Below are 22,830 nucleotides of genomic sequence, written 5' to 3'. Positions count from 1 at the left end.
AATAGAATATGGCTATCTCAAGTGAAACCATTGTCGGCATTATAGCTTTATTGATCATGTGTGGTCCGACCTTGCCTTTCCTATGGCGGTATTTGCGCCGGAACAGGCGACTACCCTTCACAGCTATTGGGCTGACGGCAACGCATCACACCAACGACAGCACACCCGCTCAGCAGCCACAGCAACAACAGCGGCTCCTATATTTACCGTTCGCCCGCTTGCCCTTGTACGCGACCAGCGCCGAAACGCGTTCGTCGTCCATGAGGCTCGAATATGCCAGGTCGGAGTGGGAGCACCATCACACGCAGCTGTCGGCGTTGGAAAACGGAACGCTGTATACCGCTGTGAGAACAAAGCTGGTTTCCCATTCACTTCCCCCTTACCCAGAGCAGCTCACGGTCGGGGACTAACCAGGAAGCTCCATTTCACAGAGAAGCACCCGTCTAGAAGAGAACATCGTCCTTCGCTCGGGCTTTTGAACCACCACCCTCCCTGCACCGGGCACGTTAGGGATGGACATTGTGTCGTTTGAGAAGGGGTGACACTACCCGCTTGAACTCCTTGATGGGGAGTAAGGTTGCATCGGCATTTGGCCTGGGCAGTAGAATTAACCTGCGCTGCCCCTTTCCGGTTTGTAAAATTATGAGGTCAAGATATCATCGACAGTCGCAGACATAAGGCTCAGCAAAGTGGCAAATACACGAGGGAGAATCCCTAGACGGCACCGTTAGCTAAACCTTACGCAGCGAAGAAGGCGATGAAGAAAAGTGGGTTCAAAAGTGTTTCGTGAGATGTCCGGTAGGGACGATCTCCTCGAGGACATGGATCATGTTCGTGTTGTATTTCTGGTACCGCAACAGTGCTTACCTCCATCACTCGTTTGCGCAAAATACGTGGCCCAATACGGGTCACCTTGAGGGGAACAATATGATATAGCAGTTTTTGCGCACCGCGATGTCGACAAGCCATACCAGTGACGAAAGAGTCTCCTTGATCTTCTATCAATGGTCAAACCCCGCAGCGGACTTTGGAATTGGGTTGATGGAACCTGGCATGTTCAAGGATGTGCTGCTCCTGCTCATCGAAACAGGTATTCCATAGCCACGCAGACTCAATGTAAGCTCTCGCTTAATCACAGACCTGCCGCCGCCCGACTGCCATCCATTCCCATTTCAGACCAACAGGCCATCCAACTCCCTTGAGAACCACTGGAAGTTGCTGTCCGCTGAGCCTTGTTGGAGCACGGCAAAGACAACATCCTCCCACCAACCACCAGAGAATTCCGGTTCCTGGAGCACCTCTGAATAAAGACGGGCCACTTCTTTCGGTGGGTTCTGGAATGCTCCACAGCCAAAAGCCCCAAGCACGATCTTGCGGTGTCTATTCTTGATGGCGGTTCGCAGGATGATCCGGATCTTTTCTCTCATCAGATTGCGATCTTCTCGCCTGGCGTAAAACCTGCTTCCGTCCTGGTTAGGCTGTGCCGTGTTACAGCCAAGACTCGGTTGAAAAATAGCCGCTGCGCTGACGACACTAATGACTGGTAACTGGCTGGGATCGTGGCAGTCGAGGAATCTATGGCCGTTTGCCAGGCTGTCTCTGATCACAAGAACAGTGGGAGAGTAGATGGCGGCTTTGTCTGGAATTGGATAGAAGCGCAGTTTGAGAGTGAAGTGCAGAGAAGTGCGGTAGCAAAGGGCTTCTTCTTGGGCGAGGGCACCGGTTCTGAACCCGCCGCCGGCGTGAATCGCGTTTGCCATGTTCAAGACACAGACCGGCTTCTGGGATGGACTGCGGCTAAGTTGGAGGGCAGCATCGATGGTGTCGCTGCTGATCACACGAACTTTTGTCTTTGGTAGTTTTGGACAGAATTTTTGATCGAGCGGCGTGACAGCGTCTTTTTCGTAGAGATAGCCATCTGGCTTTGCATCCGGCCGTGTGAGCAGGAGGCCAGGTAAGACTGAAATTGTTTCTTTGGCAACTTTCACCAACTGGTCTCGGTCTCGGGTCTTGGGAGTTGTTGGTGGACGTGTCTGCAGCTTTCCGGTCGAAGAGAAGCTCAGTACACCCTGGCGGAAGCGCGCAGTCTGAGCCTTGCCGCCCGAGTGATTGTGAGGTTCATCCATTGTGGTAGGTCGACGTTGTCAAGCGTGTGACAGCGAGGGGAAAGTGAACTAAATAAAGCAGGTTCGCAGATGGTCAATAAATAGTGGGGCTCACCGGTCTACCCGGTAGGGGCACTAGGCCTAGCGCAAGGTTGCGCAAGGCTGAAATGTCTGAATTCCCACTTGTCTCCGCTTTATTTGGAGAACACTTGCTCGCAATATATGTATCGTTACCACTTCGCTGTATTCTTCATACCCTTGACTGTCCTTAAGAAAGTGTGCTATAGAAGACACTGTCAGGCCGTCATGAAAATGGAAAGTAAAGAATGGAGCCAAGGGCAACAAGTCCTTCTCTTCTAGCTCCGAGACCAATTTTGCCAACCAGATTAAGATCCCCGACATAGTGGATTAGCTCGTTTCTTGTGATGGTACCATTGTTGTCTTCATCTAGTAGCTTTCTGATGTCTTCCTCCGTCAGCGATCTCTGCTCTGATTTCGCTTCCCAGTTGTGTCTCTCCAGGATGTCTTTGCGGTAGAAGTATGTCCAGTCTTGATACCAGCGCCTTCCAACCACGAATCAGCCATTTGATTCAGTTTGTTCAGGGGGTCCATCAAGCTCCTTGCCCTAGACATAATCTGGAAGTGAGTCTGCAATTTTCGATTCTATCGTGCTTGTCAATGCGGCGTTGAGTGAAGAACCACCAAAATGGTCGACGTTCCCGCGAATCTCTAGTATGATCTGAATCTAGTGGGGTTGGTTTTGTATCTCTTCCACAGCAAACTCGAAAGCCCTTGTATATGCCGTTCCAAATTGTGTTCCGATGATTTTCTCGCATGCTGATCGAGTAGATGAGGTTAATATTATATTCTTGTTTCCAATGTTTGCCATGGAATGACGCCGATACAACTCTTAGGAGGACAGTTGTCACGAGAATGTATTCAACCAAGAGCACGGCTGCGGCGATCGTTGTCGCTATGACAACCTCGCGGAAAATGTGATACCAATTGGCGCTACAGTCATCATGGCCATATCGGCAAACCATCCTGGTTGTGGTCAATAATAGGCAACTCCGCCAGAGTAGAGTCATGGAGTTATGGACCTGCAGAAACAGCAACCCAAAGACATATTCAAATTTGAACGCCTTGTAAAGGTGCAAAAAAAAAGGACCCAATACCTGCAGCTGCTAATGCGAGGCTAACAGCCCAGTCCAGGCAACGGAAATCCAGAGAAAGGGTCCTTTCAATGGGACACCCCAAGTGGGTTTATGTTGACATCTGACTCTGGTTATGATGGATAGAAGCACCTCTACGAAAAGATACCGTGTAGAGGGTCGAACCCTTTTGACTTTGTTTGCAAAAGGTTCTGGACTCTGATCTGCATTACTAGTTGCGGGCTGCTGCCTGTTGCTTGTCGCTTGCCGTGAGCCATTGCGCGGAGCATCGGTTTCTTCGGGAGGCTCTGGACCTTTTTCCGGGTCTTCCAAGGCCGAAGCGGAATCCATATTTTCGTGTTCAATTTGAACCAATCTTTTCAGATAGAATTCTTGTCTGCAACATTTCAGCGATAAAAAATGTAGGGAAATGTGAAATAGAATGGGAGAGATCATCAGCAACGACAACAAAGTTATCAATCATCCCAGTGTTTATGGCGGCCCCTAGTACAGCTGCAATTAATCATACTTCCGTCAGGACACAGTCATGCCACAATGGCTGGACCACACCACCCTGAAGAGTGCTCTTGCATTTTGCGCCAAGTCATGTGGCTGTCTGTGGTTCAGCTGCGCGCCTGGGTTGACACAGAGTAGAACAAGCCTACTTGTAGCAGGTGCTCCCCTCATCCACATCTTCTCGGGATTCGAACGGTCTTGGTCGCTATGTCGTTAGGCTGTTCTGTTTGATAGAAGGTATAATAGACCTAGCCAATCCATAATTTTCAAGGCACCTTGGTTCATGCCGGCGCCCTCTCCGTCTGGTTGCCTTAAGCTGATCATAGATAAGTTTTGATTCAGGTGTTCAGCATCGTTTCACAGGTCCACGGAAAGAGTTGCTGCGATCTGGACAGTCCGCACCTCCTCGAGTCGGTCTCCTTGGAACTGAGGCGCTCGCTGATCGGCGGCAGCCAAAAGGTGAAGCCTAGATTCAGATGCTGGCTGTGGCAGGCAGGTAGGGCGGCATCATCCTCTTCCCGAAACAGCAGGAATCCCGAACGAGGTGCCCCCATGTCTTCCGCCTTGTCTCAGTTCTCAGACCCATCGGCTCAGTTGCCATAAGTGGGCAGGGCCCACTGTTTTGCGGAGCAAAACGCCTTCGCGAGAAGGGTCTGAGCTCCAATACGTGGTTTTGGGGTAGAAAAGCGTTCGTGGTCTTAGTAAAATGCGCGAAGAGCCCATATATTAGATTAACATTCACTCCGTTTCTTAAATAACTATCGAACGATTAGTCTAAATAAAAAACTTTCTATATATAAATTATACTAAATTTAATTCTTTATAAATCTACTTATTTAAATTTTTAATATCTTTAATAGTTACTAAGATATTTAGAAAAAACTACTTTTTAAGCTTTAATTCTCTATCTTTAAAGTTTAATAACTTTACGAAAAAAATTATTTACTTACTATAGTTAGTATAGATTAATAGAGAATCTTTAGTTCTATATATATAGAAAGTTTTAGTTTAATTAAAGATATATAGATAGAGATATAATCGATTAAAGTAGTTATAATCTATAGAAAATTTAAGACTTTTAAAAATTGAGGTGTCGCTAAGACTCTTGGCTATTTATCTAGGAAGGTTACGCGATAAATATTTAAAAAGACGACGTAATTACTAAGATTATCTATATAATCGCTTACTAATAACGTCATTTAAACGGCTCGAACGAAATCTAGGCTATTTTCACGTATCGGGCCTCAGACTCGTTTATCGCAACATTCTTTGAATTTTGTGATTGGCCGGCGCTTTAGCTCATAGCCTAGCCAATCAGGGCGTAGCCCCGATATCGGGTCTGAGGACTGAGACAATCTTCCGCCCAAGGAGATTTACTCCGCATGACGTGAATTCTTGTCATTGACAACAAAGAGCAATCGTCACGTCAACTCCCAGTCCGAACCAGAAGTGAAGACATAGTCCTCTCACAGTGGAAGGACGACGTCGGGTTCACACGCGTCTGTTGAATCTGTGAAGCGGCAGTGATGGATCTGGACGAGACAATGACCACATCCACTTCCTCCTCACCGTCCGCGCTCCACGACATCATCGACGCCGAGGAAGGGTTCGAAGACGACAGCCTCTTTCCCGAGGACTTGAACAATGGCGCAGACAACCCTCTGAGCGACCGTCCTCATACTCCTGCAAACGACCACCTCAACGCAGCCGCACTGGGCGAACTGTCACCACCACGATCTCATGGGCAGGGCCAAGGCGCAGACACCACAGCACAACAACAGCAGCTTCCCAGCACATCACAAACAATGGCCAACGGCTCAGCGACGCGCAGCTCAGCGAGGGCTACAGCTGTGCCGACGGAGTCTGAAGCAGCAGGACAGGGGCAGGCAACGTCGACATCACCAGATGAGCGAGACGGTGCAGGCAAGCCTGGCTGGGCATGGCGCAACAAGAAGGCACAGGAGGAGAGGCAGCGCGCGTGGGATAACGTTGTCGACCGAGATTTCAGTCTCAAAGAGTTTGGGGATGTCATGTTACAGGGCCAGGCGCAGAGATCTAGTTAACGGTGATGGAGGGGTAAGCCTGGAATCATAACAGGACGACACGCTGAAATACGTGATGAGCATGGAAGTATGGGTTTCGTCTCTCTGAAATGCATGGCGAAGGCGTGCCAGGTGAGGGAAATGCCATTCAAAGGGAGGCGCTGGAAGGTTGTGGCTATGGAACGGACGAGCATTCACAACACGTCGATTCTGAAATAAGGCTGGCACTGACCATACAACTGCTCGATATGGTGAGCTCAACTCGAATACATTCACCCTGTGCTATGTCTTTTCTCCGCAACGTTACTACCGAGCAATCTCTTGATGGCAATGCAGGAAGGCAAATACTGGGATCCACGCATTCCTTTGACGTCACAAATCTCAGGCCTTGGAAGCACTGTCTGGTGCCATCGTCTCTTGACATGGACAAATACCCAACCATTACTACTTGGCCCCCAGATCTCTATCTCGTGTTTACATCCTCTGGTGTCTATGATGGCCACCGAAACGGGAGGAGAGGCCCCACCCTCCACATCGGGAACTGAGAGAACGACACCCTACAATATAAAAGACGATAGTATACGGCCGCCAGAACGACACGCCTGGCTCCACGTCCCCGACTCATACTACGAGGCCAGAGTGCCGTGTCCGTTGATGGTCGCACTGCATGGCAAGGCCCATCCGGCCAAAGAGTTGGAGTACCTTACACAACGCTCCAATGCGGCGTTCAATCGGTACGCTATCCTCGTGTACCCCGAGTGCGTTGGTCTACAGTGGGCTGGCAACCCGGAAGCCCCGCCCCGAGACGAGGTGGATGACGCCGGATTCGTCGATGTACTGATCGATCATATCATGCGCGACTACGCCGTGGACACCGTACGGGTGTATATTGCTGGGTTCGGTACCGTTGGGGGGCTCGCTGGGCTGTTGGCGTGCGACCCTAGAGCGTCCGGCCGCATCGCAGGCTTCGCTATGTCTTCGGGCGCGGTTTATCAGGACGTGGCGCTCAAGGAACCGCTGTTTAGCACATGCCGCCCCTCACGTTGCCCTGTGCCCATCCTTGAATTCTATAGTATTGCAGACCCGTGACCCACTATGACGGCAACACACGCCGAAAGGGTCAACGGACGACATCTATGAGTGGCTGCAAGGCTGGGCGAAGAGGAATAGGTGTGTCGACTTGGAGGGCAAAACCACATTGTTGCAACCATGGCAAGGTCGAGAAGCTCGTTTGGGGTGCGCCTGGCAAAGGCGAGCACAACGATCAGCATGTGCAAGACGTGGTTGAGCATTACGAAATTGCCGGCTTCGGTCATAGGTGGCCGACAAAGTATCCACTCAACAATGACAGCCAGGAACCAACGTATTTTGACGCCACCCTGCTCGTGATGGAGTTTTTTGGGGGGGGGGGGGTTGTGGGGATTCACATGTCCTTCGACGTAGAACATCTCATTAGAAAAGCGAGATCGTAAATAGAACCGGGCGATGTTCGTGCAATGCTATGATCTTTTTTTTATGAGCGAGTTAAATGTGTGTGTGTGTTAGCACTCTCTCCGCATCTCAGAACCAAAAGACATATCGTAATAAGTTCAAGCGCTCTTCGAGGCCCGAGTTCAACCAATCAGTCGTCGGAAACGACGATAGCGACGAATGAAGGCAGCTGCATGGCACCCTACCTCTTTCGACAATCGCCCGTGGAGTTTCAAGGGTTTTGCGCCGGCAACATTGTCCTCGGGATGATATTCAGGGGCGTCGGACCATTGATCTTCAGGAACGTCGGCGACGATGTCTTCGAACCGCCGACCTTGTTCTTCGCCAAACGCCCAAGCGAGGTCCTTAGGCGAGCATCTCTTGCCCTGGATGCTCTCTGGCATATCTTTGTTCGCGACCGGGTCTGTCAGCGCTTTCCGGTCTGCACCTAGCTCCAAGAGGAGGCGGGCAAGCTCCAAGTGCCCATTCGAGGTGGCCAGGTGCAGAGGTGTCCAACCTCTGGAGTCCCGGAGTCCAAGAGCATTGTCCACGCCGTATTTCTTTTCGTACGCCGGGAATAGGATGGAGAAATTGTCGTAAATGCCGTACTTGGCCACCAAATGCAGTGACGTCCAACCTATACGGTCAAACGGCTGAAAAGCATCGACGTCAAAGTCCATCAGTAGTTGTAAGTCAGAGGGATCGGCAAAGATTGCCGCACGGTGCAGAAGGCTCCAACCATGGTTGTCTATGCGCTCTCCGTGCAACAGATCAAAGTCTTCGCCTTTAGCGCGTAACATGATGATGAAATCTGCTGCTGGGGGATGTCGAAAGCCTTCTGGCATGTTCCAAGGCCATAGGTAGTATAGAGGTGACCAGTTATGGACGGTGGAATGGTCGAAAGATGCTCCATAGAACAGCAGTGTCCTACATATCTCCAATTGTCGATTCCTAAGGGCCCAACACAGTGGACTTGTCTGCTTGAGGCCGAAAGCTCGATTGACGAGAGCTCCTTGAGAAAGCAGCAATCTTACAGCCTCAAGCCGACCATATTGGATTGCGAGACACAAAGGTGTGATCCCTTCCGCAGTGATATCGAACGGAGAGGCGCGTCGTAGGACAAGAAGTTGCTGCATTCTCACAACATCGCCCTCTTGAGATGCCTTCAGGAATTCGTGGTCTGAAGACACCTCATGCGACATCAGGAGACGCCTTTGGTCAGGAGAAGGTTCCAACCAGCGGCGCCGGACCAAGCCGCGCAAAATCCTCCCCAAATATGTGAGAAGCTGAGGAAAATCATGAATGAAACTATAATGCTTAGTCACGATCCTGAGATATGGCATCGAAGCGACGACGCTCGAGAGAATGCTACGTAGATCGAAAACACTCTCAATCACGCCGGTGCTCAATAGACCAGGGTACGAGCAATCATGGAAACGAAATGGCACTCCTGGCCCATTGTCCTTCGTGGTAGCCCACTTCTGCGCCTCGGATACGGTTATTCCAATTCCTTGTGGCTCTGAAGCTGCTTCAGTGGGCGGTAACGGATGATTGCCTGAGTCATTCGTCCTCTGAGCGGCAAGCCTGCGTCAAGGTATAAGTTCCTCCAACGTCGATCCGGAAGGGATTCTTACCATTGTATAAGCAAGAGAGACGCAGCCATTGAGAGATCTTGTTCCACTTCTGATAAACATCTTTCGAATCCTGCTTTATCGGCTGTCAACCAGCGTAAGCAACTCTTCTTGGAGCGCTTTGTGATTGCCTTGGGCAGTGGTCTTGACATCGAGGCAAGTATCCTAGCTGGGTCCGAAATAAGTCGTCTGCACTGTTCTGGAACGTCGCCGTCGAGGACTGATAGGGCTTCGCAAACAGTACGTAGTTTTTCTACACGTGCCGCTGCTCGATCGATATCATCGTGTACACGCTTCCATCTATGGTAAAACCGTACTACCTTCACACTGCCTCCCAATAAGGGAGCAACGGAAAGTGCGAGACCTACAGCCTCCATGCTGATAGATACTGGAGCCGACAAGGATGGTGTAAGATTAGGAAACTCGAGGAGATCAGAAAATGGGTCAAAGTCAGGCTGTCTCACCTGACCAGGAGGGCTTCTCTCCTCTTTAAGACACATCGTTCGTTGGGCTGCAATTGTCCTGTCAAAACCTGTGAGCACCACTGGCCTCTGTGAGCGGGATAGCCGGAGTGTCGATAATGAGGCTATGGCATTGATTCGGCGCCATCCCTGCTGATTCCCACCAATGCAAGATCGTTCAAGAATGCAGGTCGACCATCCGAGGGGGACGACAGCATTGCAGACATTGCCCACGCACACCGGTCAGCAATGCGAGGTGTGAGTGCAAACCTCACGAATGAGCCTGAAAGACACGTTGCATATATGACATCCAGCGCCATTGACAAGGCGCCCAATCCGAGGAGCCAGGAGACAGGACGCTGCCATGCTGGGGAACTGACCACGCTTTATGGGATCAGTTTTTGTGAAGAACTTTCACTCGCCTTGGGGGCGCGTACAAGAGCTATCTGTCGGGCAGGCTGGTCAGCAAGAGAGACCAAAACCAGGGAGTGTCAAGAGGAGAGATGAAGGGATGCATGAGACGAAGGAAGAATCTCGCTGAAGTTGCCCGAACAGATTCAGCGCCCAGCAGCATTTGATGTGGGTGGCGTTGTGCATACCCAGTAGAGCACATTCCCACAGGTGATCTTGCGGGCCACGAGAAGAAATATTTAGGGAGATAGATTCTTCTCTTGGGGAAAGGCTGGAGCCAAGTTGGGGAAGTTGGGCAAGTAGGGCTGGAGGGCTGGAGGGCTGGAGGGCTGGAAGGCTAGAAGGGCCAGGTAGGGAGTTGAAAACGACGTGCACCTCGTCGAACCTTGGCAGTATATGTACCCGGTACCTCGCAAGGCGGGCTGGGCGGCATTGCCGAAGACGAGGTGCGGAGTATATTAGACTTAGCACCTTCCAGCCCTACCCACTCGGGCTGATTGAGACTTACCAATAATCTACGAGGTATTGTAACCGGATTAACATAGCAGCTTCGGGCAGGTGCCTGTTATGCCTGGAGTCTGTAATGAATGCTGCAAGTCGTTTTGCCTCGTCGAAAAATGGACAAAGGCTCAAAATGACATTGTCACCGAGTACAAAGTCACACTCACCTGCAACCGACGTTGACCGCAAACTCGCTGAAAGGCAGTGCAGTCACAAGAACCTCGAGTCCCCTACACCGCGTTCCGCTGTCGAGGCTGGGCAATGCATCGAGATCTAGCCAGAGTCAAAGAGCTTGGGAAGCCGAAGACGAGTTGCTCCACAACCGGAATGTGGCTGGTTCCCTCTCCAAGGGAACCGACCACGGTGCCAAGTATACAGCGTACAAATGGAGGCAACGGACGAGTGACTCAGTTAAAATGAATCCTCTGAGACATACGAGGTGCATACCGCCTCTTTACAGAAAGCGGTACCAAGCAGATTTAGCTGCCCCGGCTATATGAAGGCCTTCTCTCCCGAGTAGTCCGCTTCGAACTAGGAAATTGGTTTCCCTGCTCAAGATTTAACCATTACACCAACCATTCCCGTTGACGATTGTCCCACCAGAAAGGAGATTGCTCTCATACGCTCGGCATTACGGCTGGTCGCTTCCAGCGGTGACAGTCCTCGCCTCGCCTGGCCTCGCCTCGCAGGAGCCGAGTCAAAGACAGAAGCCATCCGATCGAATGAACGTCGCAACCAGAAAGTACCTCACTAACCTGCTCGCAAAGGGAACTCAGCCTACCCACGCCAAACCAGCCACAACACCAACGTCTGCAAGGCCCTGGAAGATCCATGTGCTGGAAACTCATGGAACTTCTGCAGCTTGCGTATCCGCAGAACTCAGCTCCACCTGAGTAGGTGTCTGCACTCGCCAAAGGGCCGGGCAACTTGAAGCTCAGCAATGAAATTATCACGGCTCTGGCCACAATGGAAGCAGACTTACATGGACCAAGTGGGGATCCTCCAAAGCCATGAAGTCTAAAAGGTGATATTCAGGTTTCGGGTGCAACATTCCCCGGATTCCTCGATCTTGTCAATGTTGCGTTAGGCAAGTGACAATCTTCCCCTGTTTGTTCACCAACGGGGATCCCTTCTCCCCCCCAACGGGCAATCTGTTTGATCCTCCTCGCGTGGTCACCGACCTGGCTGCCTGCCATGCCCCTCAGAATTCCACTGTTGTCTACTCTTTTTCGGCGGCCGTGTCTTAAATACAGTGAATTTGCCGTGTACTTGCTGAAGGTCCCAATCTTCATGGTCCTTTCCCGACAAAAATATTTCCAGCACACGCATCCTGGTGTCCTCGTGGATACTCTCTTCTTGGCAGTGAAAGCTCCTTAAAAAAAATCCACTAGGTACAACATTGGATGTTAGGTGCGAACAATTCTTCGTTGATCCTGCTGGGTCCCCGTTCTCTACTGCAGCAATTCACAGCCAACCAAAGACATCAAGACAAAGACATCAAGAATTGGCATGATCTTCACCAACGGACCCAGTCTAAAACACCTGTCATTGATTTTGAATCATCGCATGAACAGAAGCATTGGGTTCGAGACAAGTAGTGGCGGCATGGAGTTGAATATCAGCGCACAGAGGAAAGGACATGTCAAAAGACGAGTAGTGCCAGGGCTGAAGACGGTCATGAAACCAAATGTCAGTGTCAGCCCTTTCAAATCCAAACTTGACACTTCGAAATCGGAACATGGCTGACATTGCCTTCAAGGTGAATTGCGCGCCCCGAGGAGAAAAACCAGATCAAAGTCAAACACCGAATCCCCCCATCAAGGACACATCCAACCCGCAGTCATAAAGTCGACTGCGACGCAGCTGATGGCTCAACATAATCCCCAGGCCATCCTCATCACGTGAACGGGATTGGAGTCGTGCCATCGCGATGAACAGAAATCCCACAGACCGCACTCCGGGAAGAAATGGGAAATCCGCCCCTCTTTAAACCAAGACAAGTCAGGAACATGGCCAAAAAAAACATATTGAGCGGCGGTTGGTGGCAATGTAGTTGCGAGAGTGACGTGGTTCAAGAGATTAGGAGACAAGCCCAGGAATGGCCCCGAGGTGAAGGGATCTTGAAGGACCGCCAGTTTTTGCATGATGGCCACGATTTGAAGCTGCAGCCGACCAGTGGCAGGTGTCGATATTTAATCAAGACAGGTTTCCTTATATTCCCGTTGGGTAGCTGCACTGGTTGGTGTCCACAAGTAGGATTACAGTTGCTCCATGTCTCCCCTGTGGAGCAAACGCTGGAACTGTTTGCACCTACAGTCCCAGCGTCCATCATTTCATTCCACTGCCACATTCCACAGTGACCTCTTATCACTTCTTTCCCGCCGTCGGTGCCAGGCCCGGTACGTTCGAGTATCTCTCATCTCTTTCCGTCTTGAAGAGAACCTGACACCAAAACTCCTTCGCGTCCGCATCCCACCAAGTCCAATACCTCCCTTCCCTCCTGTCCACCTCCCTGCTCTGTAATTTAAACCCGCACGTCTCGTACGGCTCGGCAGCGACCAACAAGTACTGGTAATCCCTGTCCGGCTCTTCGACTTTTTGTTCAAACGCACTCATGAACCGGACACGCGGCTCCATGTTGGGCGCGATCTCCGGGTACAGGAGCTGAAAGAGCAGTCCGACCTGTCTCGTGAGGGGATCTCTGATCTTTGTGATTTTATACCCCGGACGCCCAATCTTGACCATGTTCTTGCGTACTTGCACGCCCATCATCCCCGCGCCCATCAAATTTCCATCCTTTTGCATCTCCTTCTGTTCCCTCGCCGCCCGTCTGGCGAGGTTCGTCTGGTGTTTCCGCCCCTGCGTGTGTGCGAGGTAAGAGCCATCGTTCTGGTGGACTGTAAGACACAGTCTGCACTCGAAGGAGCCGACGTGGTTCTTGAAGAAGTAAGGGTCCTTGTCGAGGTCGATGGTCTCGAGGGCGAGTTTTCGCAGCCGCTCGCGACGGTCAGCGTTTGTCGCCGAGTGCGAGGCTACGCCGCCACCCCCGAACTTGGAGCCCGCGCGATTTTGGTAGTCCATGGCTGGGGAACTATGTTGTAGGTGTAGAGATAGGACAAGAACCAATCAATCAACAAGCGAGGCCTCTGCGCCAAAAGAGGCCGCGGTAGAAGAAGATTGCCACGATTCGAAAGACTGGAAGATGAATGCGATGATGGAGACGGAGGAGGGAGAAGGGCCGAAATTGTAAGCGCGTAAGTTGGACGAATGCGCAGACTTTCAGGAAATATCCGCTGGAGAGGAATCTGGTGGATGAGATGGAAGATGAGAGGGAAGGAGAGGCAAAGAGAGAAGAATGTGGGTCGCGAAGTTGAAGTTCGAGTAGGCAAGAAGTTGAAGCTGAGAATTTCATTTGTTCAGCCTCGTCCTTCTCCGCAATTCTTCCACAAGGCTGGGCGATCTTCTCCACTCCACTAGACCACCCAAGACCACCCAAAGCTATTACTCACCACACCTTCGTCCCGTAGAGCTTGTAGAGAAATTCGGAAGTTGTCACGCATTCGAGCAGGAGAAGACCTTGGATCTGCGACAATGTCAGAGTCATTCTATACCTCATCCACAGCTGGGACAATCCCCCCTGCCGCACCGATCTCGCCACCGCCTCCAACATCAGCGACCGGCGCAGTTGGCGCACCGCCTCCCCCTCCTCCGCCAAAACCCATATCTCATCTCTCCCAAAGCACCAACCCCAGCAGGTCTGCAACACCAATTCTGGCACCAACACCCACCACGGCTCCCGCCCCCCCAGCTCTGCCCGGCAAGGTAGACTCTCCCCGTCCACAACCACCACTACCCATTGAACCGCACCAGACAAGCTCTCCCATTCCCGGCCTCCAGTCATCACAACAATCAATACCTCAAGAACCATATCAAGCAATTCCCCCGCCGTCCATTACTGAACGCTGGCTTCCACCAAACGTCTCCAATAAACCTCTAAATGAACTCCATCCGCTGCTCAACAAGCCGTCCCTGGTTGCCTGCCTGGCCTCCCAACACCCCTCGTACGCCTCCTCGCTCATTCCTCTAGAAAGGGCCATCCAGCAAAACGTCCAACTCGCTCAACAGGTCGCTCATCTGGAAAGTCAACTCCGTGCCCTGCGTGACGAGACTGCTCAGTTGCTTCTAAACCATACGGGCGTGCAGACCCAGTGGCGCAGGAAACAGAGTGAAATGGACGATGCTTTAGCGCCCTGGGGCCCGAGACAGATGTATCAGCGGCTGGTCTCGAGTACTAATGAGCAGGAGGCGGTGCTAAAGGCTATGCAAGAGAGTTTCCTCGAGGGTGGGAACGATGATGATGCATATTACGGAGGTGCGAACGGCGGGAAGGCGAGTGAGAAGGAGGTCACCGAATGGGTCAGGAGGATAAAAGAAGGTGCAACGATATTGGAAAAGAGAAGAGAAATGCGAGCACGGTGGGATGAAGGAAGAGTGGGCGGTTGGAGGTGATGATGACTTGTCACTCCTTAAAAATAATACCTGATGACTATTTTATGCGGAACACTGCTGCCCGGCCATCCATCCAACGTTTCACACAGCAACGACGTTTTGAAGTCAAGCCACTCACAGAGCAAATGCCAACCCAAGGCACGCCACAGCCGCAACAATGCTCAATCCAAATGCCAGTCTCGTGTCGCTTGTTGATGCGCTACTCCCTTGTCCGGTTGGCACATCTTTTGCATAGATGGTTCGAGAAGCCGAGGCGGCATAGCTTGACTCAAGGGCAGCATCACGAGACATCGAGGCAGCCATCACTGATTGCTCATATGCGCTGGTTTGTAATTGTCCATCCATCTCTTCGCTTGCCCACTTGGACTTTTCCGATGCCGCCCTTGACATTCTTCTGGCCGACTGTGACTCCGAGGAAGCTGCCCGAGAGAGGGAAGCGATGAGATTCTTGTAGCTCTGAATGGACGCTACCCAATCATCAACGCTTTGCCGTTGCGGGTCATCTGTTGGGGCCTTGACAGCATAACCGGTCATACTGGGTGGAGGGGTAATGGTAGCATAGTAATTGGTGACGCTCGCAGGCAGTCGAGTGTACCACTGCGGCACCGAACCCCCAGAGAATTCATTGGTGAGAGACTCGGCGGCATTGGGGTCATTGAGCATGGCATTCCTGACTTCAGCCGGCATAGCAGACTGGATCTCGTCGCTGATCCTTGCTTCTTGTCGAGCCTCAATGCGTTTTTCATTAAAGAGCTCAGGGTCAAAGGGCGAACCGCCGCCGCCCTGGCGAGCCTGCAGCTTAGCCTCAGGCAGGCAGTCTTGCAGGGTGATGGCACATTTTGAATTGAGGACACACTCTGCAGAATTTGTGTCTCCAGCGCATGCAAGGAATTCTAACGTGTCTCCACAATCGTCGCCACTGATGGTGAAGCATCCTTTGTCCGTTTTTGTTGCCCTCTCTCGAAGCTCAGCAGGAACATTGGGGATGGCGAGGATCTTTTGGATTGGGAGAGGGCTGCGTTTGTTCTTGTTTTCGGAGGCCAATGATGCTGAGCCACAAGCCAGGATGGCAGAGAGGAGGACAAGTTTGCTCTGCATTTTGAGTGCCGGGTTGATGAGCAGCTGTGTAATTGAAAGGAAGACTTGAGGAAGTGAAAGGATGCAGACAGAATGAACGAATACGGCTGCTAAGAGTTGACGGCACCAGCCCGGCTCGACAGTGGATGCTTGAAAGTGAGCGATGTTGGACTGAAAATGACATGAAGAAGAGGAAGATTGAAGAGGGAGAGGACATGCTTAAGAGAGACTCAAACAAGTGGGAGGCGCCTTCCTTCCTCTTGATCGTGCTCTTTCCAGTTCTCAATTGTTGAGACGTTATCATGTGTAGCGTGAACGAGCAAGCACGAAAGGTCAAGGCAAATATCAAGCTGCAGATGGAAAAGGACTGAAGCATGGTGAGATGAGTTGCAAAACGGAAGAGTCGATGAGCAGTTCGACGTCCTGTTGAACTCTCTCTCTCTTTTCTTGCACATCGACCAAAATAGAGTGGTGATCGATTCTTCTCGGTGATTCGGTCCCTCGCTCTACGAGGCTGTCAGTCAGCCTTTCTCAGCCGAGTTGCACCTCCAACCTCAAAGACCGACGACTGAGTAGCGAAGGGCCGTTCAGTCACAGCATAAATTCAGCAGAGTCAAGGAACAGGCTCAAGGCAATCCCGTATTTTTCTGCGCCAGATGTATTACGACCTCTTTAATTCGACCTCGACCACAAGGTGACAAATCCTGTCGCTGACCTTTACGCGCTCTCTGATTGGCTGGCTGGAGCAATTTGCCTTTTCCTTCAACCCAGAAGCACCGCACGCTGCAACACTTCAAACTGACATAGGCATATAAAGACAAGCAGGACATTGATGGGCACTTTCCTAAAGGGCCTCTAGAGAAATCCTTTGAAAGATCGCACCGACAGTCGAAATTTTTGGGCCGTCTCTTTAAACAACAAGCAAGTCCGGGTCCACGAGGCTTTACGAGGTACAACAACATGGGACCCGAGAAGTGGAGCTCCGAGATTTCCCTACCTTCAGGCACACCAGGCCGGGAAAGAGAAATACTTCCCACAGCAGCAGATCTCGAAGCCAACCGGCCACTTTTGTCCAGGACGTCCACCCTTCAAGAGAACGCCCGAAGTCAGACGCCCGAAGTCTTCCTTTCAGACAAAAGCCTGCAACGAGGCCGAAGATGGTTCTGGCCCGATTGGAATATTCGCGTCAACGCTCGCGTCGTATCTGATGCGATTCTTGGCCTTTCTGATGGACTCACCGTCCCATTCGCTCTCACTGCTGGCCTGACGGCGCTTGGGGACACAAGAGTGGTTATCCTAGGAGGACTCGCGGAGTTGATCGCGGGTGCAATATCAATGGGACTCGGAGGATATGTTGGTGCCAAAAGCGAAATGTAAGTCCACATGCATGAACCCGCCGGACCGGTGTTGCATGGACTAACACAAGACAGTGAGTCTTTTAACACCACAGACCGTAGCTGCAACCAGCTGATCCTGCATGAACCGCAGGCCGCAAGAGACTTTGTCCAGGAGTATTTCGAGCAATTTGGACTGTCAGAAGAAGAGACGAAACGAGTGGCGGATCACATGAAGGCGTCCGCGCCCATGTTCAAAGACTTTCTCATGCAGAACCATTTTCAAGCGACCAAGCCAGACACCAGTCGACCCTACCTTTCAGCGCTTACGCTAGGCATCAGCTATTTCATCGGCGGGTTCATTCCTTTGATACCCTATTTCATCGTAGCTCAGGATAATGTTCTGGCCGGATTGTGGTGGAGCATTGGACTGATGGCGGTGGTGCTGCTGATCTTTGGGTACATCAAGACGGGGGTCGTTCGGGGCTGGACTGGAAAGGAGAATTATCAGGCTTGCACGGGAGGGGCATTGCAAATGCTGGTTGTGGGTGTTATTGCTGCTGGAGCGGCAGTGTGTCTGGTTCGATTGATCAGTGGCACGTAAGCAAGTAGCCAGAGCGGCTTCCTCTTTCTAGACGATTTGCCTGGCTGCGTAAACATGGTCCCGTCTTGCTATTCGGCGAAATGGAGAAGTCAGATTATCCCGCGGACTTGTGGTCCGTGCATACGAACCAGATGGCTTCGTTCTTGCTGGATCGGAAGGTGCCCACTGACTCGATACTACCGTTTAATGTGTATACATAAAGGCAGAAAGGGTTAGCAGTCTGGGCCCCTTCGCGACAGAGTTTTTCAACGATGGATACTTGTGTATTAAAAGTTGACCTCGGCTAATAAATTGGACCGCGAGCACCTAGGCATGAGAGACAATGACACCTCAAGGATGATGGCAGGACTGCAGTGGGTGGTGGATGCGTCGTAGTGTGAAAAGGAAGAGAAAAAGTCAAAGGAGGCCGAAATTCGGATCATACCCACCAGCCCACTCTTCTCGTCTCTCGCCTATTCCTTTTCCCTGTTCAGTCTTTCTGTCCTCCCTCTCTCCCACATTTCCATATACACACTCTTGCTCCCTATGCCCTACCCTGTACTTGCTAACACTACCCTTGGGGGGAGCTCCCACGGCTGTGTCTTCATTCGCTAACCTCATCGGTGCCGATAGTCGCTACCAAACACCAAATGCTTGAATACATATGCAAGAGCTCGGACCTCGCGGGTTGCTGCAAGCCTGTTACCTAGGATAGATGTGCAGCTGCTGCACTCATTCACTAGAGTAGCACACATCCAGTGGACGCGAGTCGATTCCCAGTCATCACTTCTCTTCATCCTTCTCGCTTCCTTCCGTGCTGAGAAGCAGTCAACCAAAATGCTGCTCTCACCTCTCCATTTGCCGGAGAACGCTTCCCTCTGTCCGTGACAAGAGCTACGCAGCGAGATTTCTGGGCACCGGACATGGTTGAGATGTTGAGAAAAGCCCATCTGTCAACATGACCCATAGTCCCAAAAAAAAAAAGCGAGACTATTGATTTTCAATATGCAAGACTACGGTACTCCGTAAGTGCTCGCCCTTCTGTGCTCCCAGCCACCTCTTTTCATAGTGATTCTGGTAACGTATGGCTCTCGCTGTGCATCTACGTACTGAGTACCCTGCTGCTTGTTTGGATGGACCGATATCAACAACTCTCTTACTCGGCTCGCCGGGTCCATTGAACAAGGGGGTTTGACCTCTCGTCTATTCATGTCTCACCCTCTCGAACGCTGCTGTCATCTCAGCCGGATGCACAGGTCACTGTATCTCAATCTTGGTCGCCCACACTTACCACCCTTGCATGAGGATATGGCTTTCTGTCGTCCCCGACTCGGTCTCCTACCACCCTGCACTATTTGTTGTGCCCAGACTCGCTCAACATTTGCCTAGTCAATGGAGTGCCACCCTCTACCTGAGTCGACAATTCTTGGGCCGGTCAAATGCCAGTCAGCATTGTGACTCGTCCTATCAGGGCCTACCTGCCCGTGCAATGGCTGGATGCCCTGGCGCATCGCATTGCGAACTTTCCAACGGGAGAGACTACATCCCGCCGTTAGGAGGTTTTCCAAAGGCATGCCTCTTGCCCTCAACGTCATTGAGGTGCGAAAGAAATCAAAGGTATACAGCAAGCATCCGATAATGACAGAATATGGACACCCCATGTTACACAGATTGTATGCCGCTGGTGGGTCACCCAACAACCACGGGATGCGGAGCCAACAACCGCAGAAGAGCACTCGATTATATTGTCACTAAACACTAAGCTTCCTCCGTACTCTAATATTTTTCTCCTTGCCTTGGGTTGTCCACGGTCGCTACGCCCCACTCGAAAAATGGTAGGCAGTTGACTGGTAACATTTCGCTCATTGCTAGTGTAATCCGGATGTCTGGCCAAATCAAGCTATTGCTCATTGGGATTACCATGATATATCCTACGCAGAGTTTGGTCCAGGAATTCCAGGTTGGAATATACTTTAGCGGTTGTAACCAAACAGCGAGCAACCCTGACTTTCGACCGACTGGACGACCAAAAGACGGGACCACGGACAACATGCAGGTTGAAGGACCAATTCATGCCAGCCGTTGAACACATGGTACCTTGCCGAGCACCTTTGCCTAATAGAGGATTTTCCACTGTGCAGGCGATATTGTACCTGCACTAAGCTGTATGCACGGCTGACGTCTTGGGATAGAGTCTGCACCGATCTGCGCGAACCTTTCATACTGGGAACCGCTGGCAGTTTGCAAAATTTTTTTGTGGGCACCCAACCGGTCGGGTCCCCCTTGCAGAGGGCGAATCTTTCCTTGCCAGCCACCTCTCCAGCAAAGAGCTGCAAGATTTGACACGTTTGCTTTGAGGTCTTCCTGTCGCACGAGATCCAACAACGCATTACACTACTCAGGAACAGTGGTCGAGACCCCAACTCTGATTTCTCGAGTCGCTAGCCAATCCACTATCCCCTTCCGCCAACACGTGGGCAATCACAAGCGAAGAACAACCGACTGGGACCCGTGGGAAGAGGGTGTGTTGGGATTTCTCCCCGTGCCTGGAGCCTATCTTTCTTCCGCCTAGCTTGACCGGCTCTTTCTGCCACCGCCGCGGGACTTTTCGGCGACCTTTCTGACAACTTCCAATCGGCGGACCTTCGTGCCTGGCGAGGGTGACTGGGTCTCGAGGCTCCATGTCAGAGCGAGCCCTCCAACCAAGATGTGCCAAGTTGGGTCCTTCGTGGCTTGCATTAGCCCAGGTACCACCCAACCTCTGGGTTTGCGCTCGCCCTCCTATTTGATGGTCCATATTCAGGAACGTGCAAAATACAACAATCCCATCCACTTCACCGCCAGGGGGAACGGCCATAGCGCCGGCGAGCCATGTTTCAAGACACTTCTGGCCTAGGCTGGCTGTGCTTTTTGCTCTTCATTTTCAGTTCTGAAAAATACCAGGATCCTGACTGACTCCGAGTATGGCCCCATTTTGGTCCTGTCCGTGGCGGACAGCGCCAACGCATCTGCGAAAATCTCTGAACGACAAAGAAAGGGTCCCATCTCCTGTGGGACTTGGGCGCTGGAGCCGACTCCCTTCGGGCTCCTCGAGGTTTGTTGATGTGGACGTGGACTGTGATGTGAAAATCATCTACTTAAAGCGCGTCCTCCCCTTTGTTGTAGGATTTCCTGTTTCCGCAACGTCTTGTCAATCCTTACAACAGCTCCTCCTTGACATCCTCGAGCAGGTCTCTAATCAGCATCATTCTTTTAGCTGAAAGACCCTTTGTCGACTAGAACATCCTTTAGGACCACTCGTTTTCCCCAACCCCATTGTCCAAGTGACTTACTATCCTTCCCTACTACGGGTACATCGACTATCAAAATGCAATTCAAGAACGTTCTCGCTGGCACGGCCGCGCTACTTGCCTCCGCTTCCGTCGTATCGGCAGTAGGATCTGCTACCGTCGTCAACAACTGCGGATTCCCCGTCTACTATGCGGCCGTCGGAGGAAGCTCTAATCCTAGCATGCAACCACTCGAAGGAAGCTATAGCCAATCCTACAGTGAAGAGGGCGTTGGCATCTCTATCAAGCTTGCTCCCAATGCTACCACCTCTGGGCCCATCTCCCAGTTCGAGTTCACTTGGGCCAACGGCAAGATCTCGTACGACCTCTCTAACATCAACGGTTACCCCTTCTCCGCTGGAGGGATGGAGGTCGTCCCTTCGATGCAGAACGATCCCAGTAACCCAACCTGCGTCGTCGTCGACTGCCCTGCGGGTCAATCTGTTTGCACTGCCGCCTACAATGCCCCCGATGACACCCGCACCATGGTCTGCGATCAGAACTCCAACCTCGTCTTGACCATGTGCCCCGGCGGATCGAGCAAGCGAAGCGTCTCCCTCAGCGAAGGACACATCCACTACCGTGTCCACGCTCGCCATTTGCCTAAGAAGGCATAGAGGGCACCTGTCGGCTAGCATCGAACAACCACAAGCCAGAACCATAATGCCACTGTAAAGTTTTCCGAGACTTTTGCGCAGCTAGCTCTGCCGCCTCTCTACTACGTTTATACTGCCTGCAAAGACGCTCCTTTACGATATCTTCCATGAGTCGACACATGGACATATCACTGCCCCTGCAGGTTTAGTACCCGATCTCGACGATCATCATTCCTCATCACATTTTAAGTCCCGGCGACAGGCCTCCCGTGGAATACTGGAAAACGACAGTGGCATTATGCTCGGCTACGAAGCAACAGGCTCACAACTCATAGACGAACCTTATGAACATGCGAATCAAGTCATGACATGACTGATGATCAGCAGCGGCGATGGTGGACATTTATTGCCGGCGTTTCAATCCTTTTTTCTGTTGATTTTTCGGGCAATGGTCTTCCTGACTGGCTCGCGGTTTTATCGACATGACTTTGAGGTGCCTTGATCTGGCTTACATCTGTAACCCAACAGCTGGTGTCATGGTCGGACTCATCGCGTGTGCAGATGGTGGGAAGGAAAAACCTATTGTTATCGAACATGAATACTATCCCAGCGGAGAGCAAGAGGAGTACAGCAGACGTCTCAGAATATATGCTGTCTACTCGGGATCTACAAGGGTTTATTGCGTGATTATTAGACTTCACTTCTTGGATACCATATACTTAGGGACATAACAATGACAAGGACAATGCCACGAAATGGCATGGCATGCTTTCCCTTCTCTCTTGGAATTGTTTTTGCGGGTTGTTGACGTTGGTGATTGAGGATGACGACGACGATGCGCTCTGTGGCGATTGTGGCGCCAACTAGCTTCTCACTCCTCTTTTAGCGCCAAGCCACAAGCCCCTAATTCAAAGGAATCATCCATGAAAACGAACTTGTTAGCCGCTCCCTTCCCCCTGCGTTGGGCCGCGCTGACCCCCCGAGGTCCCCTGTTCCCTCGCTTCCTCCCCTCCGTTAAGCTTTTCGCCTATGGACTACTCGGTATGTAGGCCCCTTCGGCAAGGGGATCCGTGTACAATCAAGGCTGATCAATGATCATCAGGGGACAGGACTT

General features: G+C 51.6%; 9 protein-coding genes across 9 annotated transcripts; 5 read left to right on the top strand and 4 right to left on the bottom strand.

Annotated features, from left to right (window-relative positions):
- Positions 1 to 1,172: 1,172 nt before the first annotated feature.
- On the bottom strand, positions 1,173 to 2,126 carry A1O5_08921 (uncharacterized protein; the record flags this gene model as incomplete). Its single annotated transcript, XM_007749502.1, has 1 exon — positions 1,173 to 2,126. One exon carries the CDS (start codon positions 2,124 to 2,126, stop codon positions 1,173 to 1,175), a length of 954 nt encoding a protein of 317 aa, XP_007747692.1.
- Positions 2,127 to 5,298: 3,172 nt separating this feature from the next.
- Positions 5,299 to 5,835, top strand: A1O5_08920 (uncharacterized protein; the record flags this gene model as incomplete). The annotated part of the gene is made up of 1 exon (XM_007749501.1): positions 5,299 to 5,835. The coding sequence occupies one exon, from the start codon at positions 5,299 to 5,301 to the stop codon at positions 5,833 to 5,835; it is 537 nt and encodes a 178-aa protein (XP_007747691.1).
- Positions 5,836 to 6,309: 474 nt separating this feature from the next.
- On the top strand, positions 6,310 to 6,903 carry A1O5_08919 (uncharacterized protein; the record flags this gene model as incomplete). Its single annotated transcript, XM_007749500.1, has 1 exon — positions 6,310 to 6,903. One exon carries the CDS (start codon positions 6,310 to 6,312, stop codon positions 6,901 to 6,903), a length of 594 nt encoding a protein of 197 aa, XP_007747690.1.
- Positions 6,904 to 7,427: 524 nt separating this feature from the next.
- Positions 7,428 to 8,486, bottom strand: A1O5_08918 (uncharacterized protein; the record flags this gene model as incomplete). The annotated part of the gene is made up of 1 exon (XM_007749499.1): positions 7,428 to 8,486. One exon carries the CDS (start codon positions 8,484 to 8,486, stop codon positions 7,428 to 7,430), a length of 1,059 nt encoding a protein of 352 aa, XP_007747689.1.
- Positions 8,487 to 12,655: 4,169 nt separating this feature from the next.
- Positions 12,656 to 13,369, bottom strand: A1O5_08917 (uncharacterized protein; the record flags this gene model as incomplete). Its single annotated transcript, XM_007749498.1, has 1 exon — positions 12,656 to 13,369. One exon carries the CDS (start codon positions 13,367 to 13,369, stop codon positions 12,656 to 12,658), a length of 714 nt encoding a protein of 237 aa, XP_007747688.1.
- A 510-nt stretch (positions 13,370 to 13,879) lies between these two features.
- Positions 13,880 to 14,797, top strand: A1O5_08916 (uncharacterized protein; the record flags this gene model as incomplete). The annotated part of the gene is made up of 1 exon (XM_007749497.1): positions 13,880 to 14,797. The coding sequence occupies one exon, from the start codon at positions 13,880 to 13,882 to the stop codon at positions 14,795 to 14,797; it is 918 nt and encodes a 305-aa protein (XP_007747687.1).
- Positions 14,798 to 14,911: 114 nt separating this feature from the next.
- On the bottom strand, positions 14,912 to 15,895 carry A1O5_08915 (uncharacterized protein; the record flags this gene model as incomplete). Its single annotated transcript, XM_007749496.1, has 1 exon — positions 14,912 to 15,895. The coding sequence occupies one exon, from the start codon at positions 15,893 to 15,895 to the stop codon at positions 14,912 to 14,914; it is 984 nt and encodes a 327-aa protein (XP_007747686.1).
- A 939-nt stretch (positions 15,896 to 16,834) lies between these two features.
- On the top strand, positions 16,835 to 17,812 carry A1O5_08914 (uncharacterized protein; the record flags this gene model as incomplete). Its single annotated transcript, XM_007749495.1, has 2 exons — positions 16,835 to 17,247; positions 17,305 to 17,812. 2 exons carry the CDS (start codon positions 16,835 to 16,837, stop codon positions 17,810 to 17,812), a joined length of 921 nt encoding a protein of 306 aa, XP_007747685.1.
- Positions 17,813 to 21,158: 3,346 nt separating this feature from the next.
- On the top strand, positions 21,159 to 21,737 carry A1O5_08913 (uncharacterized protein; the record flags this gene model as incomplete). The annotated part of the gene is made up of 1 exon (XM_007749494.1): positions 21,159 to 21,737. One exon carries the CDS (start codon positions 21,159 to 21,161, stop codon positions 21,735 to 21,737), a length of 579 nt encoding a protein of 192 aa, XP_007747684.1.
- Between the last annotated feature and the right edge of the window lie 1,093 nt (positions 21,738 to 22,830).

Source organism: Cladophialophora psammophila, assembly GCF_000585535.1.
Source record: "Cladophialophora psammophila CBS 110553 chromosome Unknown aczJe-supercont1.14, whole genome shotgun sequence".
Taxonomy (NCBI): Eukaryota; Fungi; Ascomycota; class Eurotiomycetes; order Chaetothyriales; family Herpotrichiellaceae; genus Cladophialophora; species Cladophialophora psammophila.
This window is presented reverse-complemented; position numbering and strand designations above follow the sequence as displayed.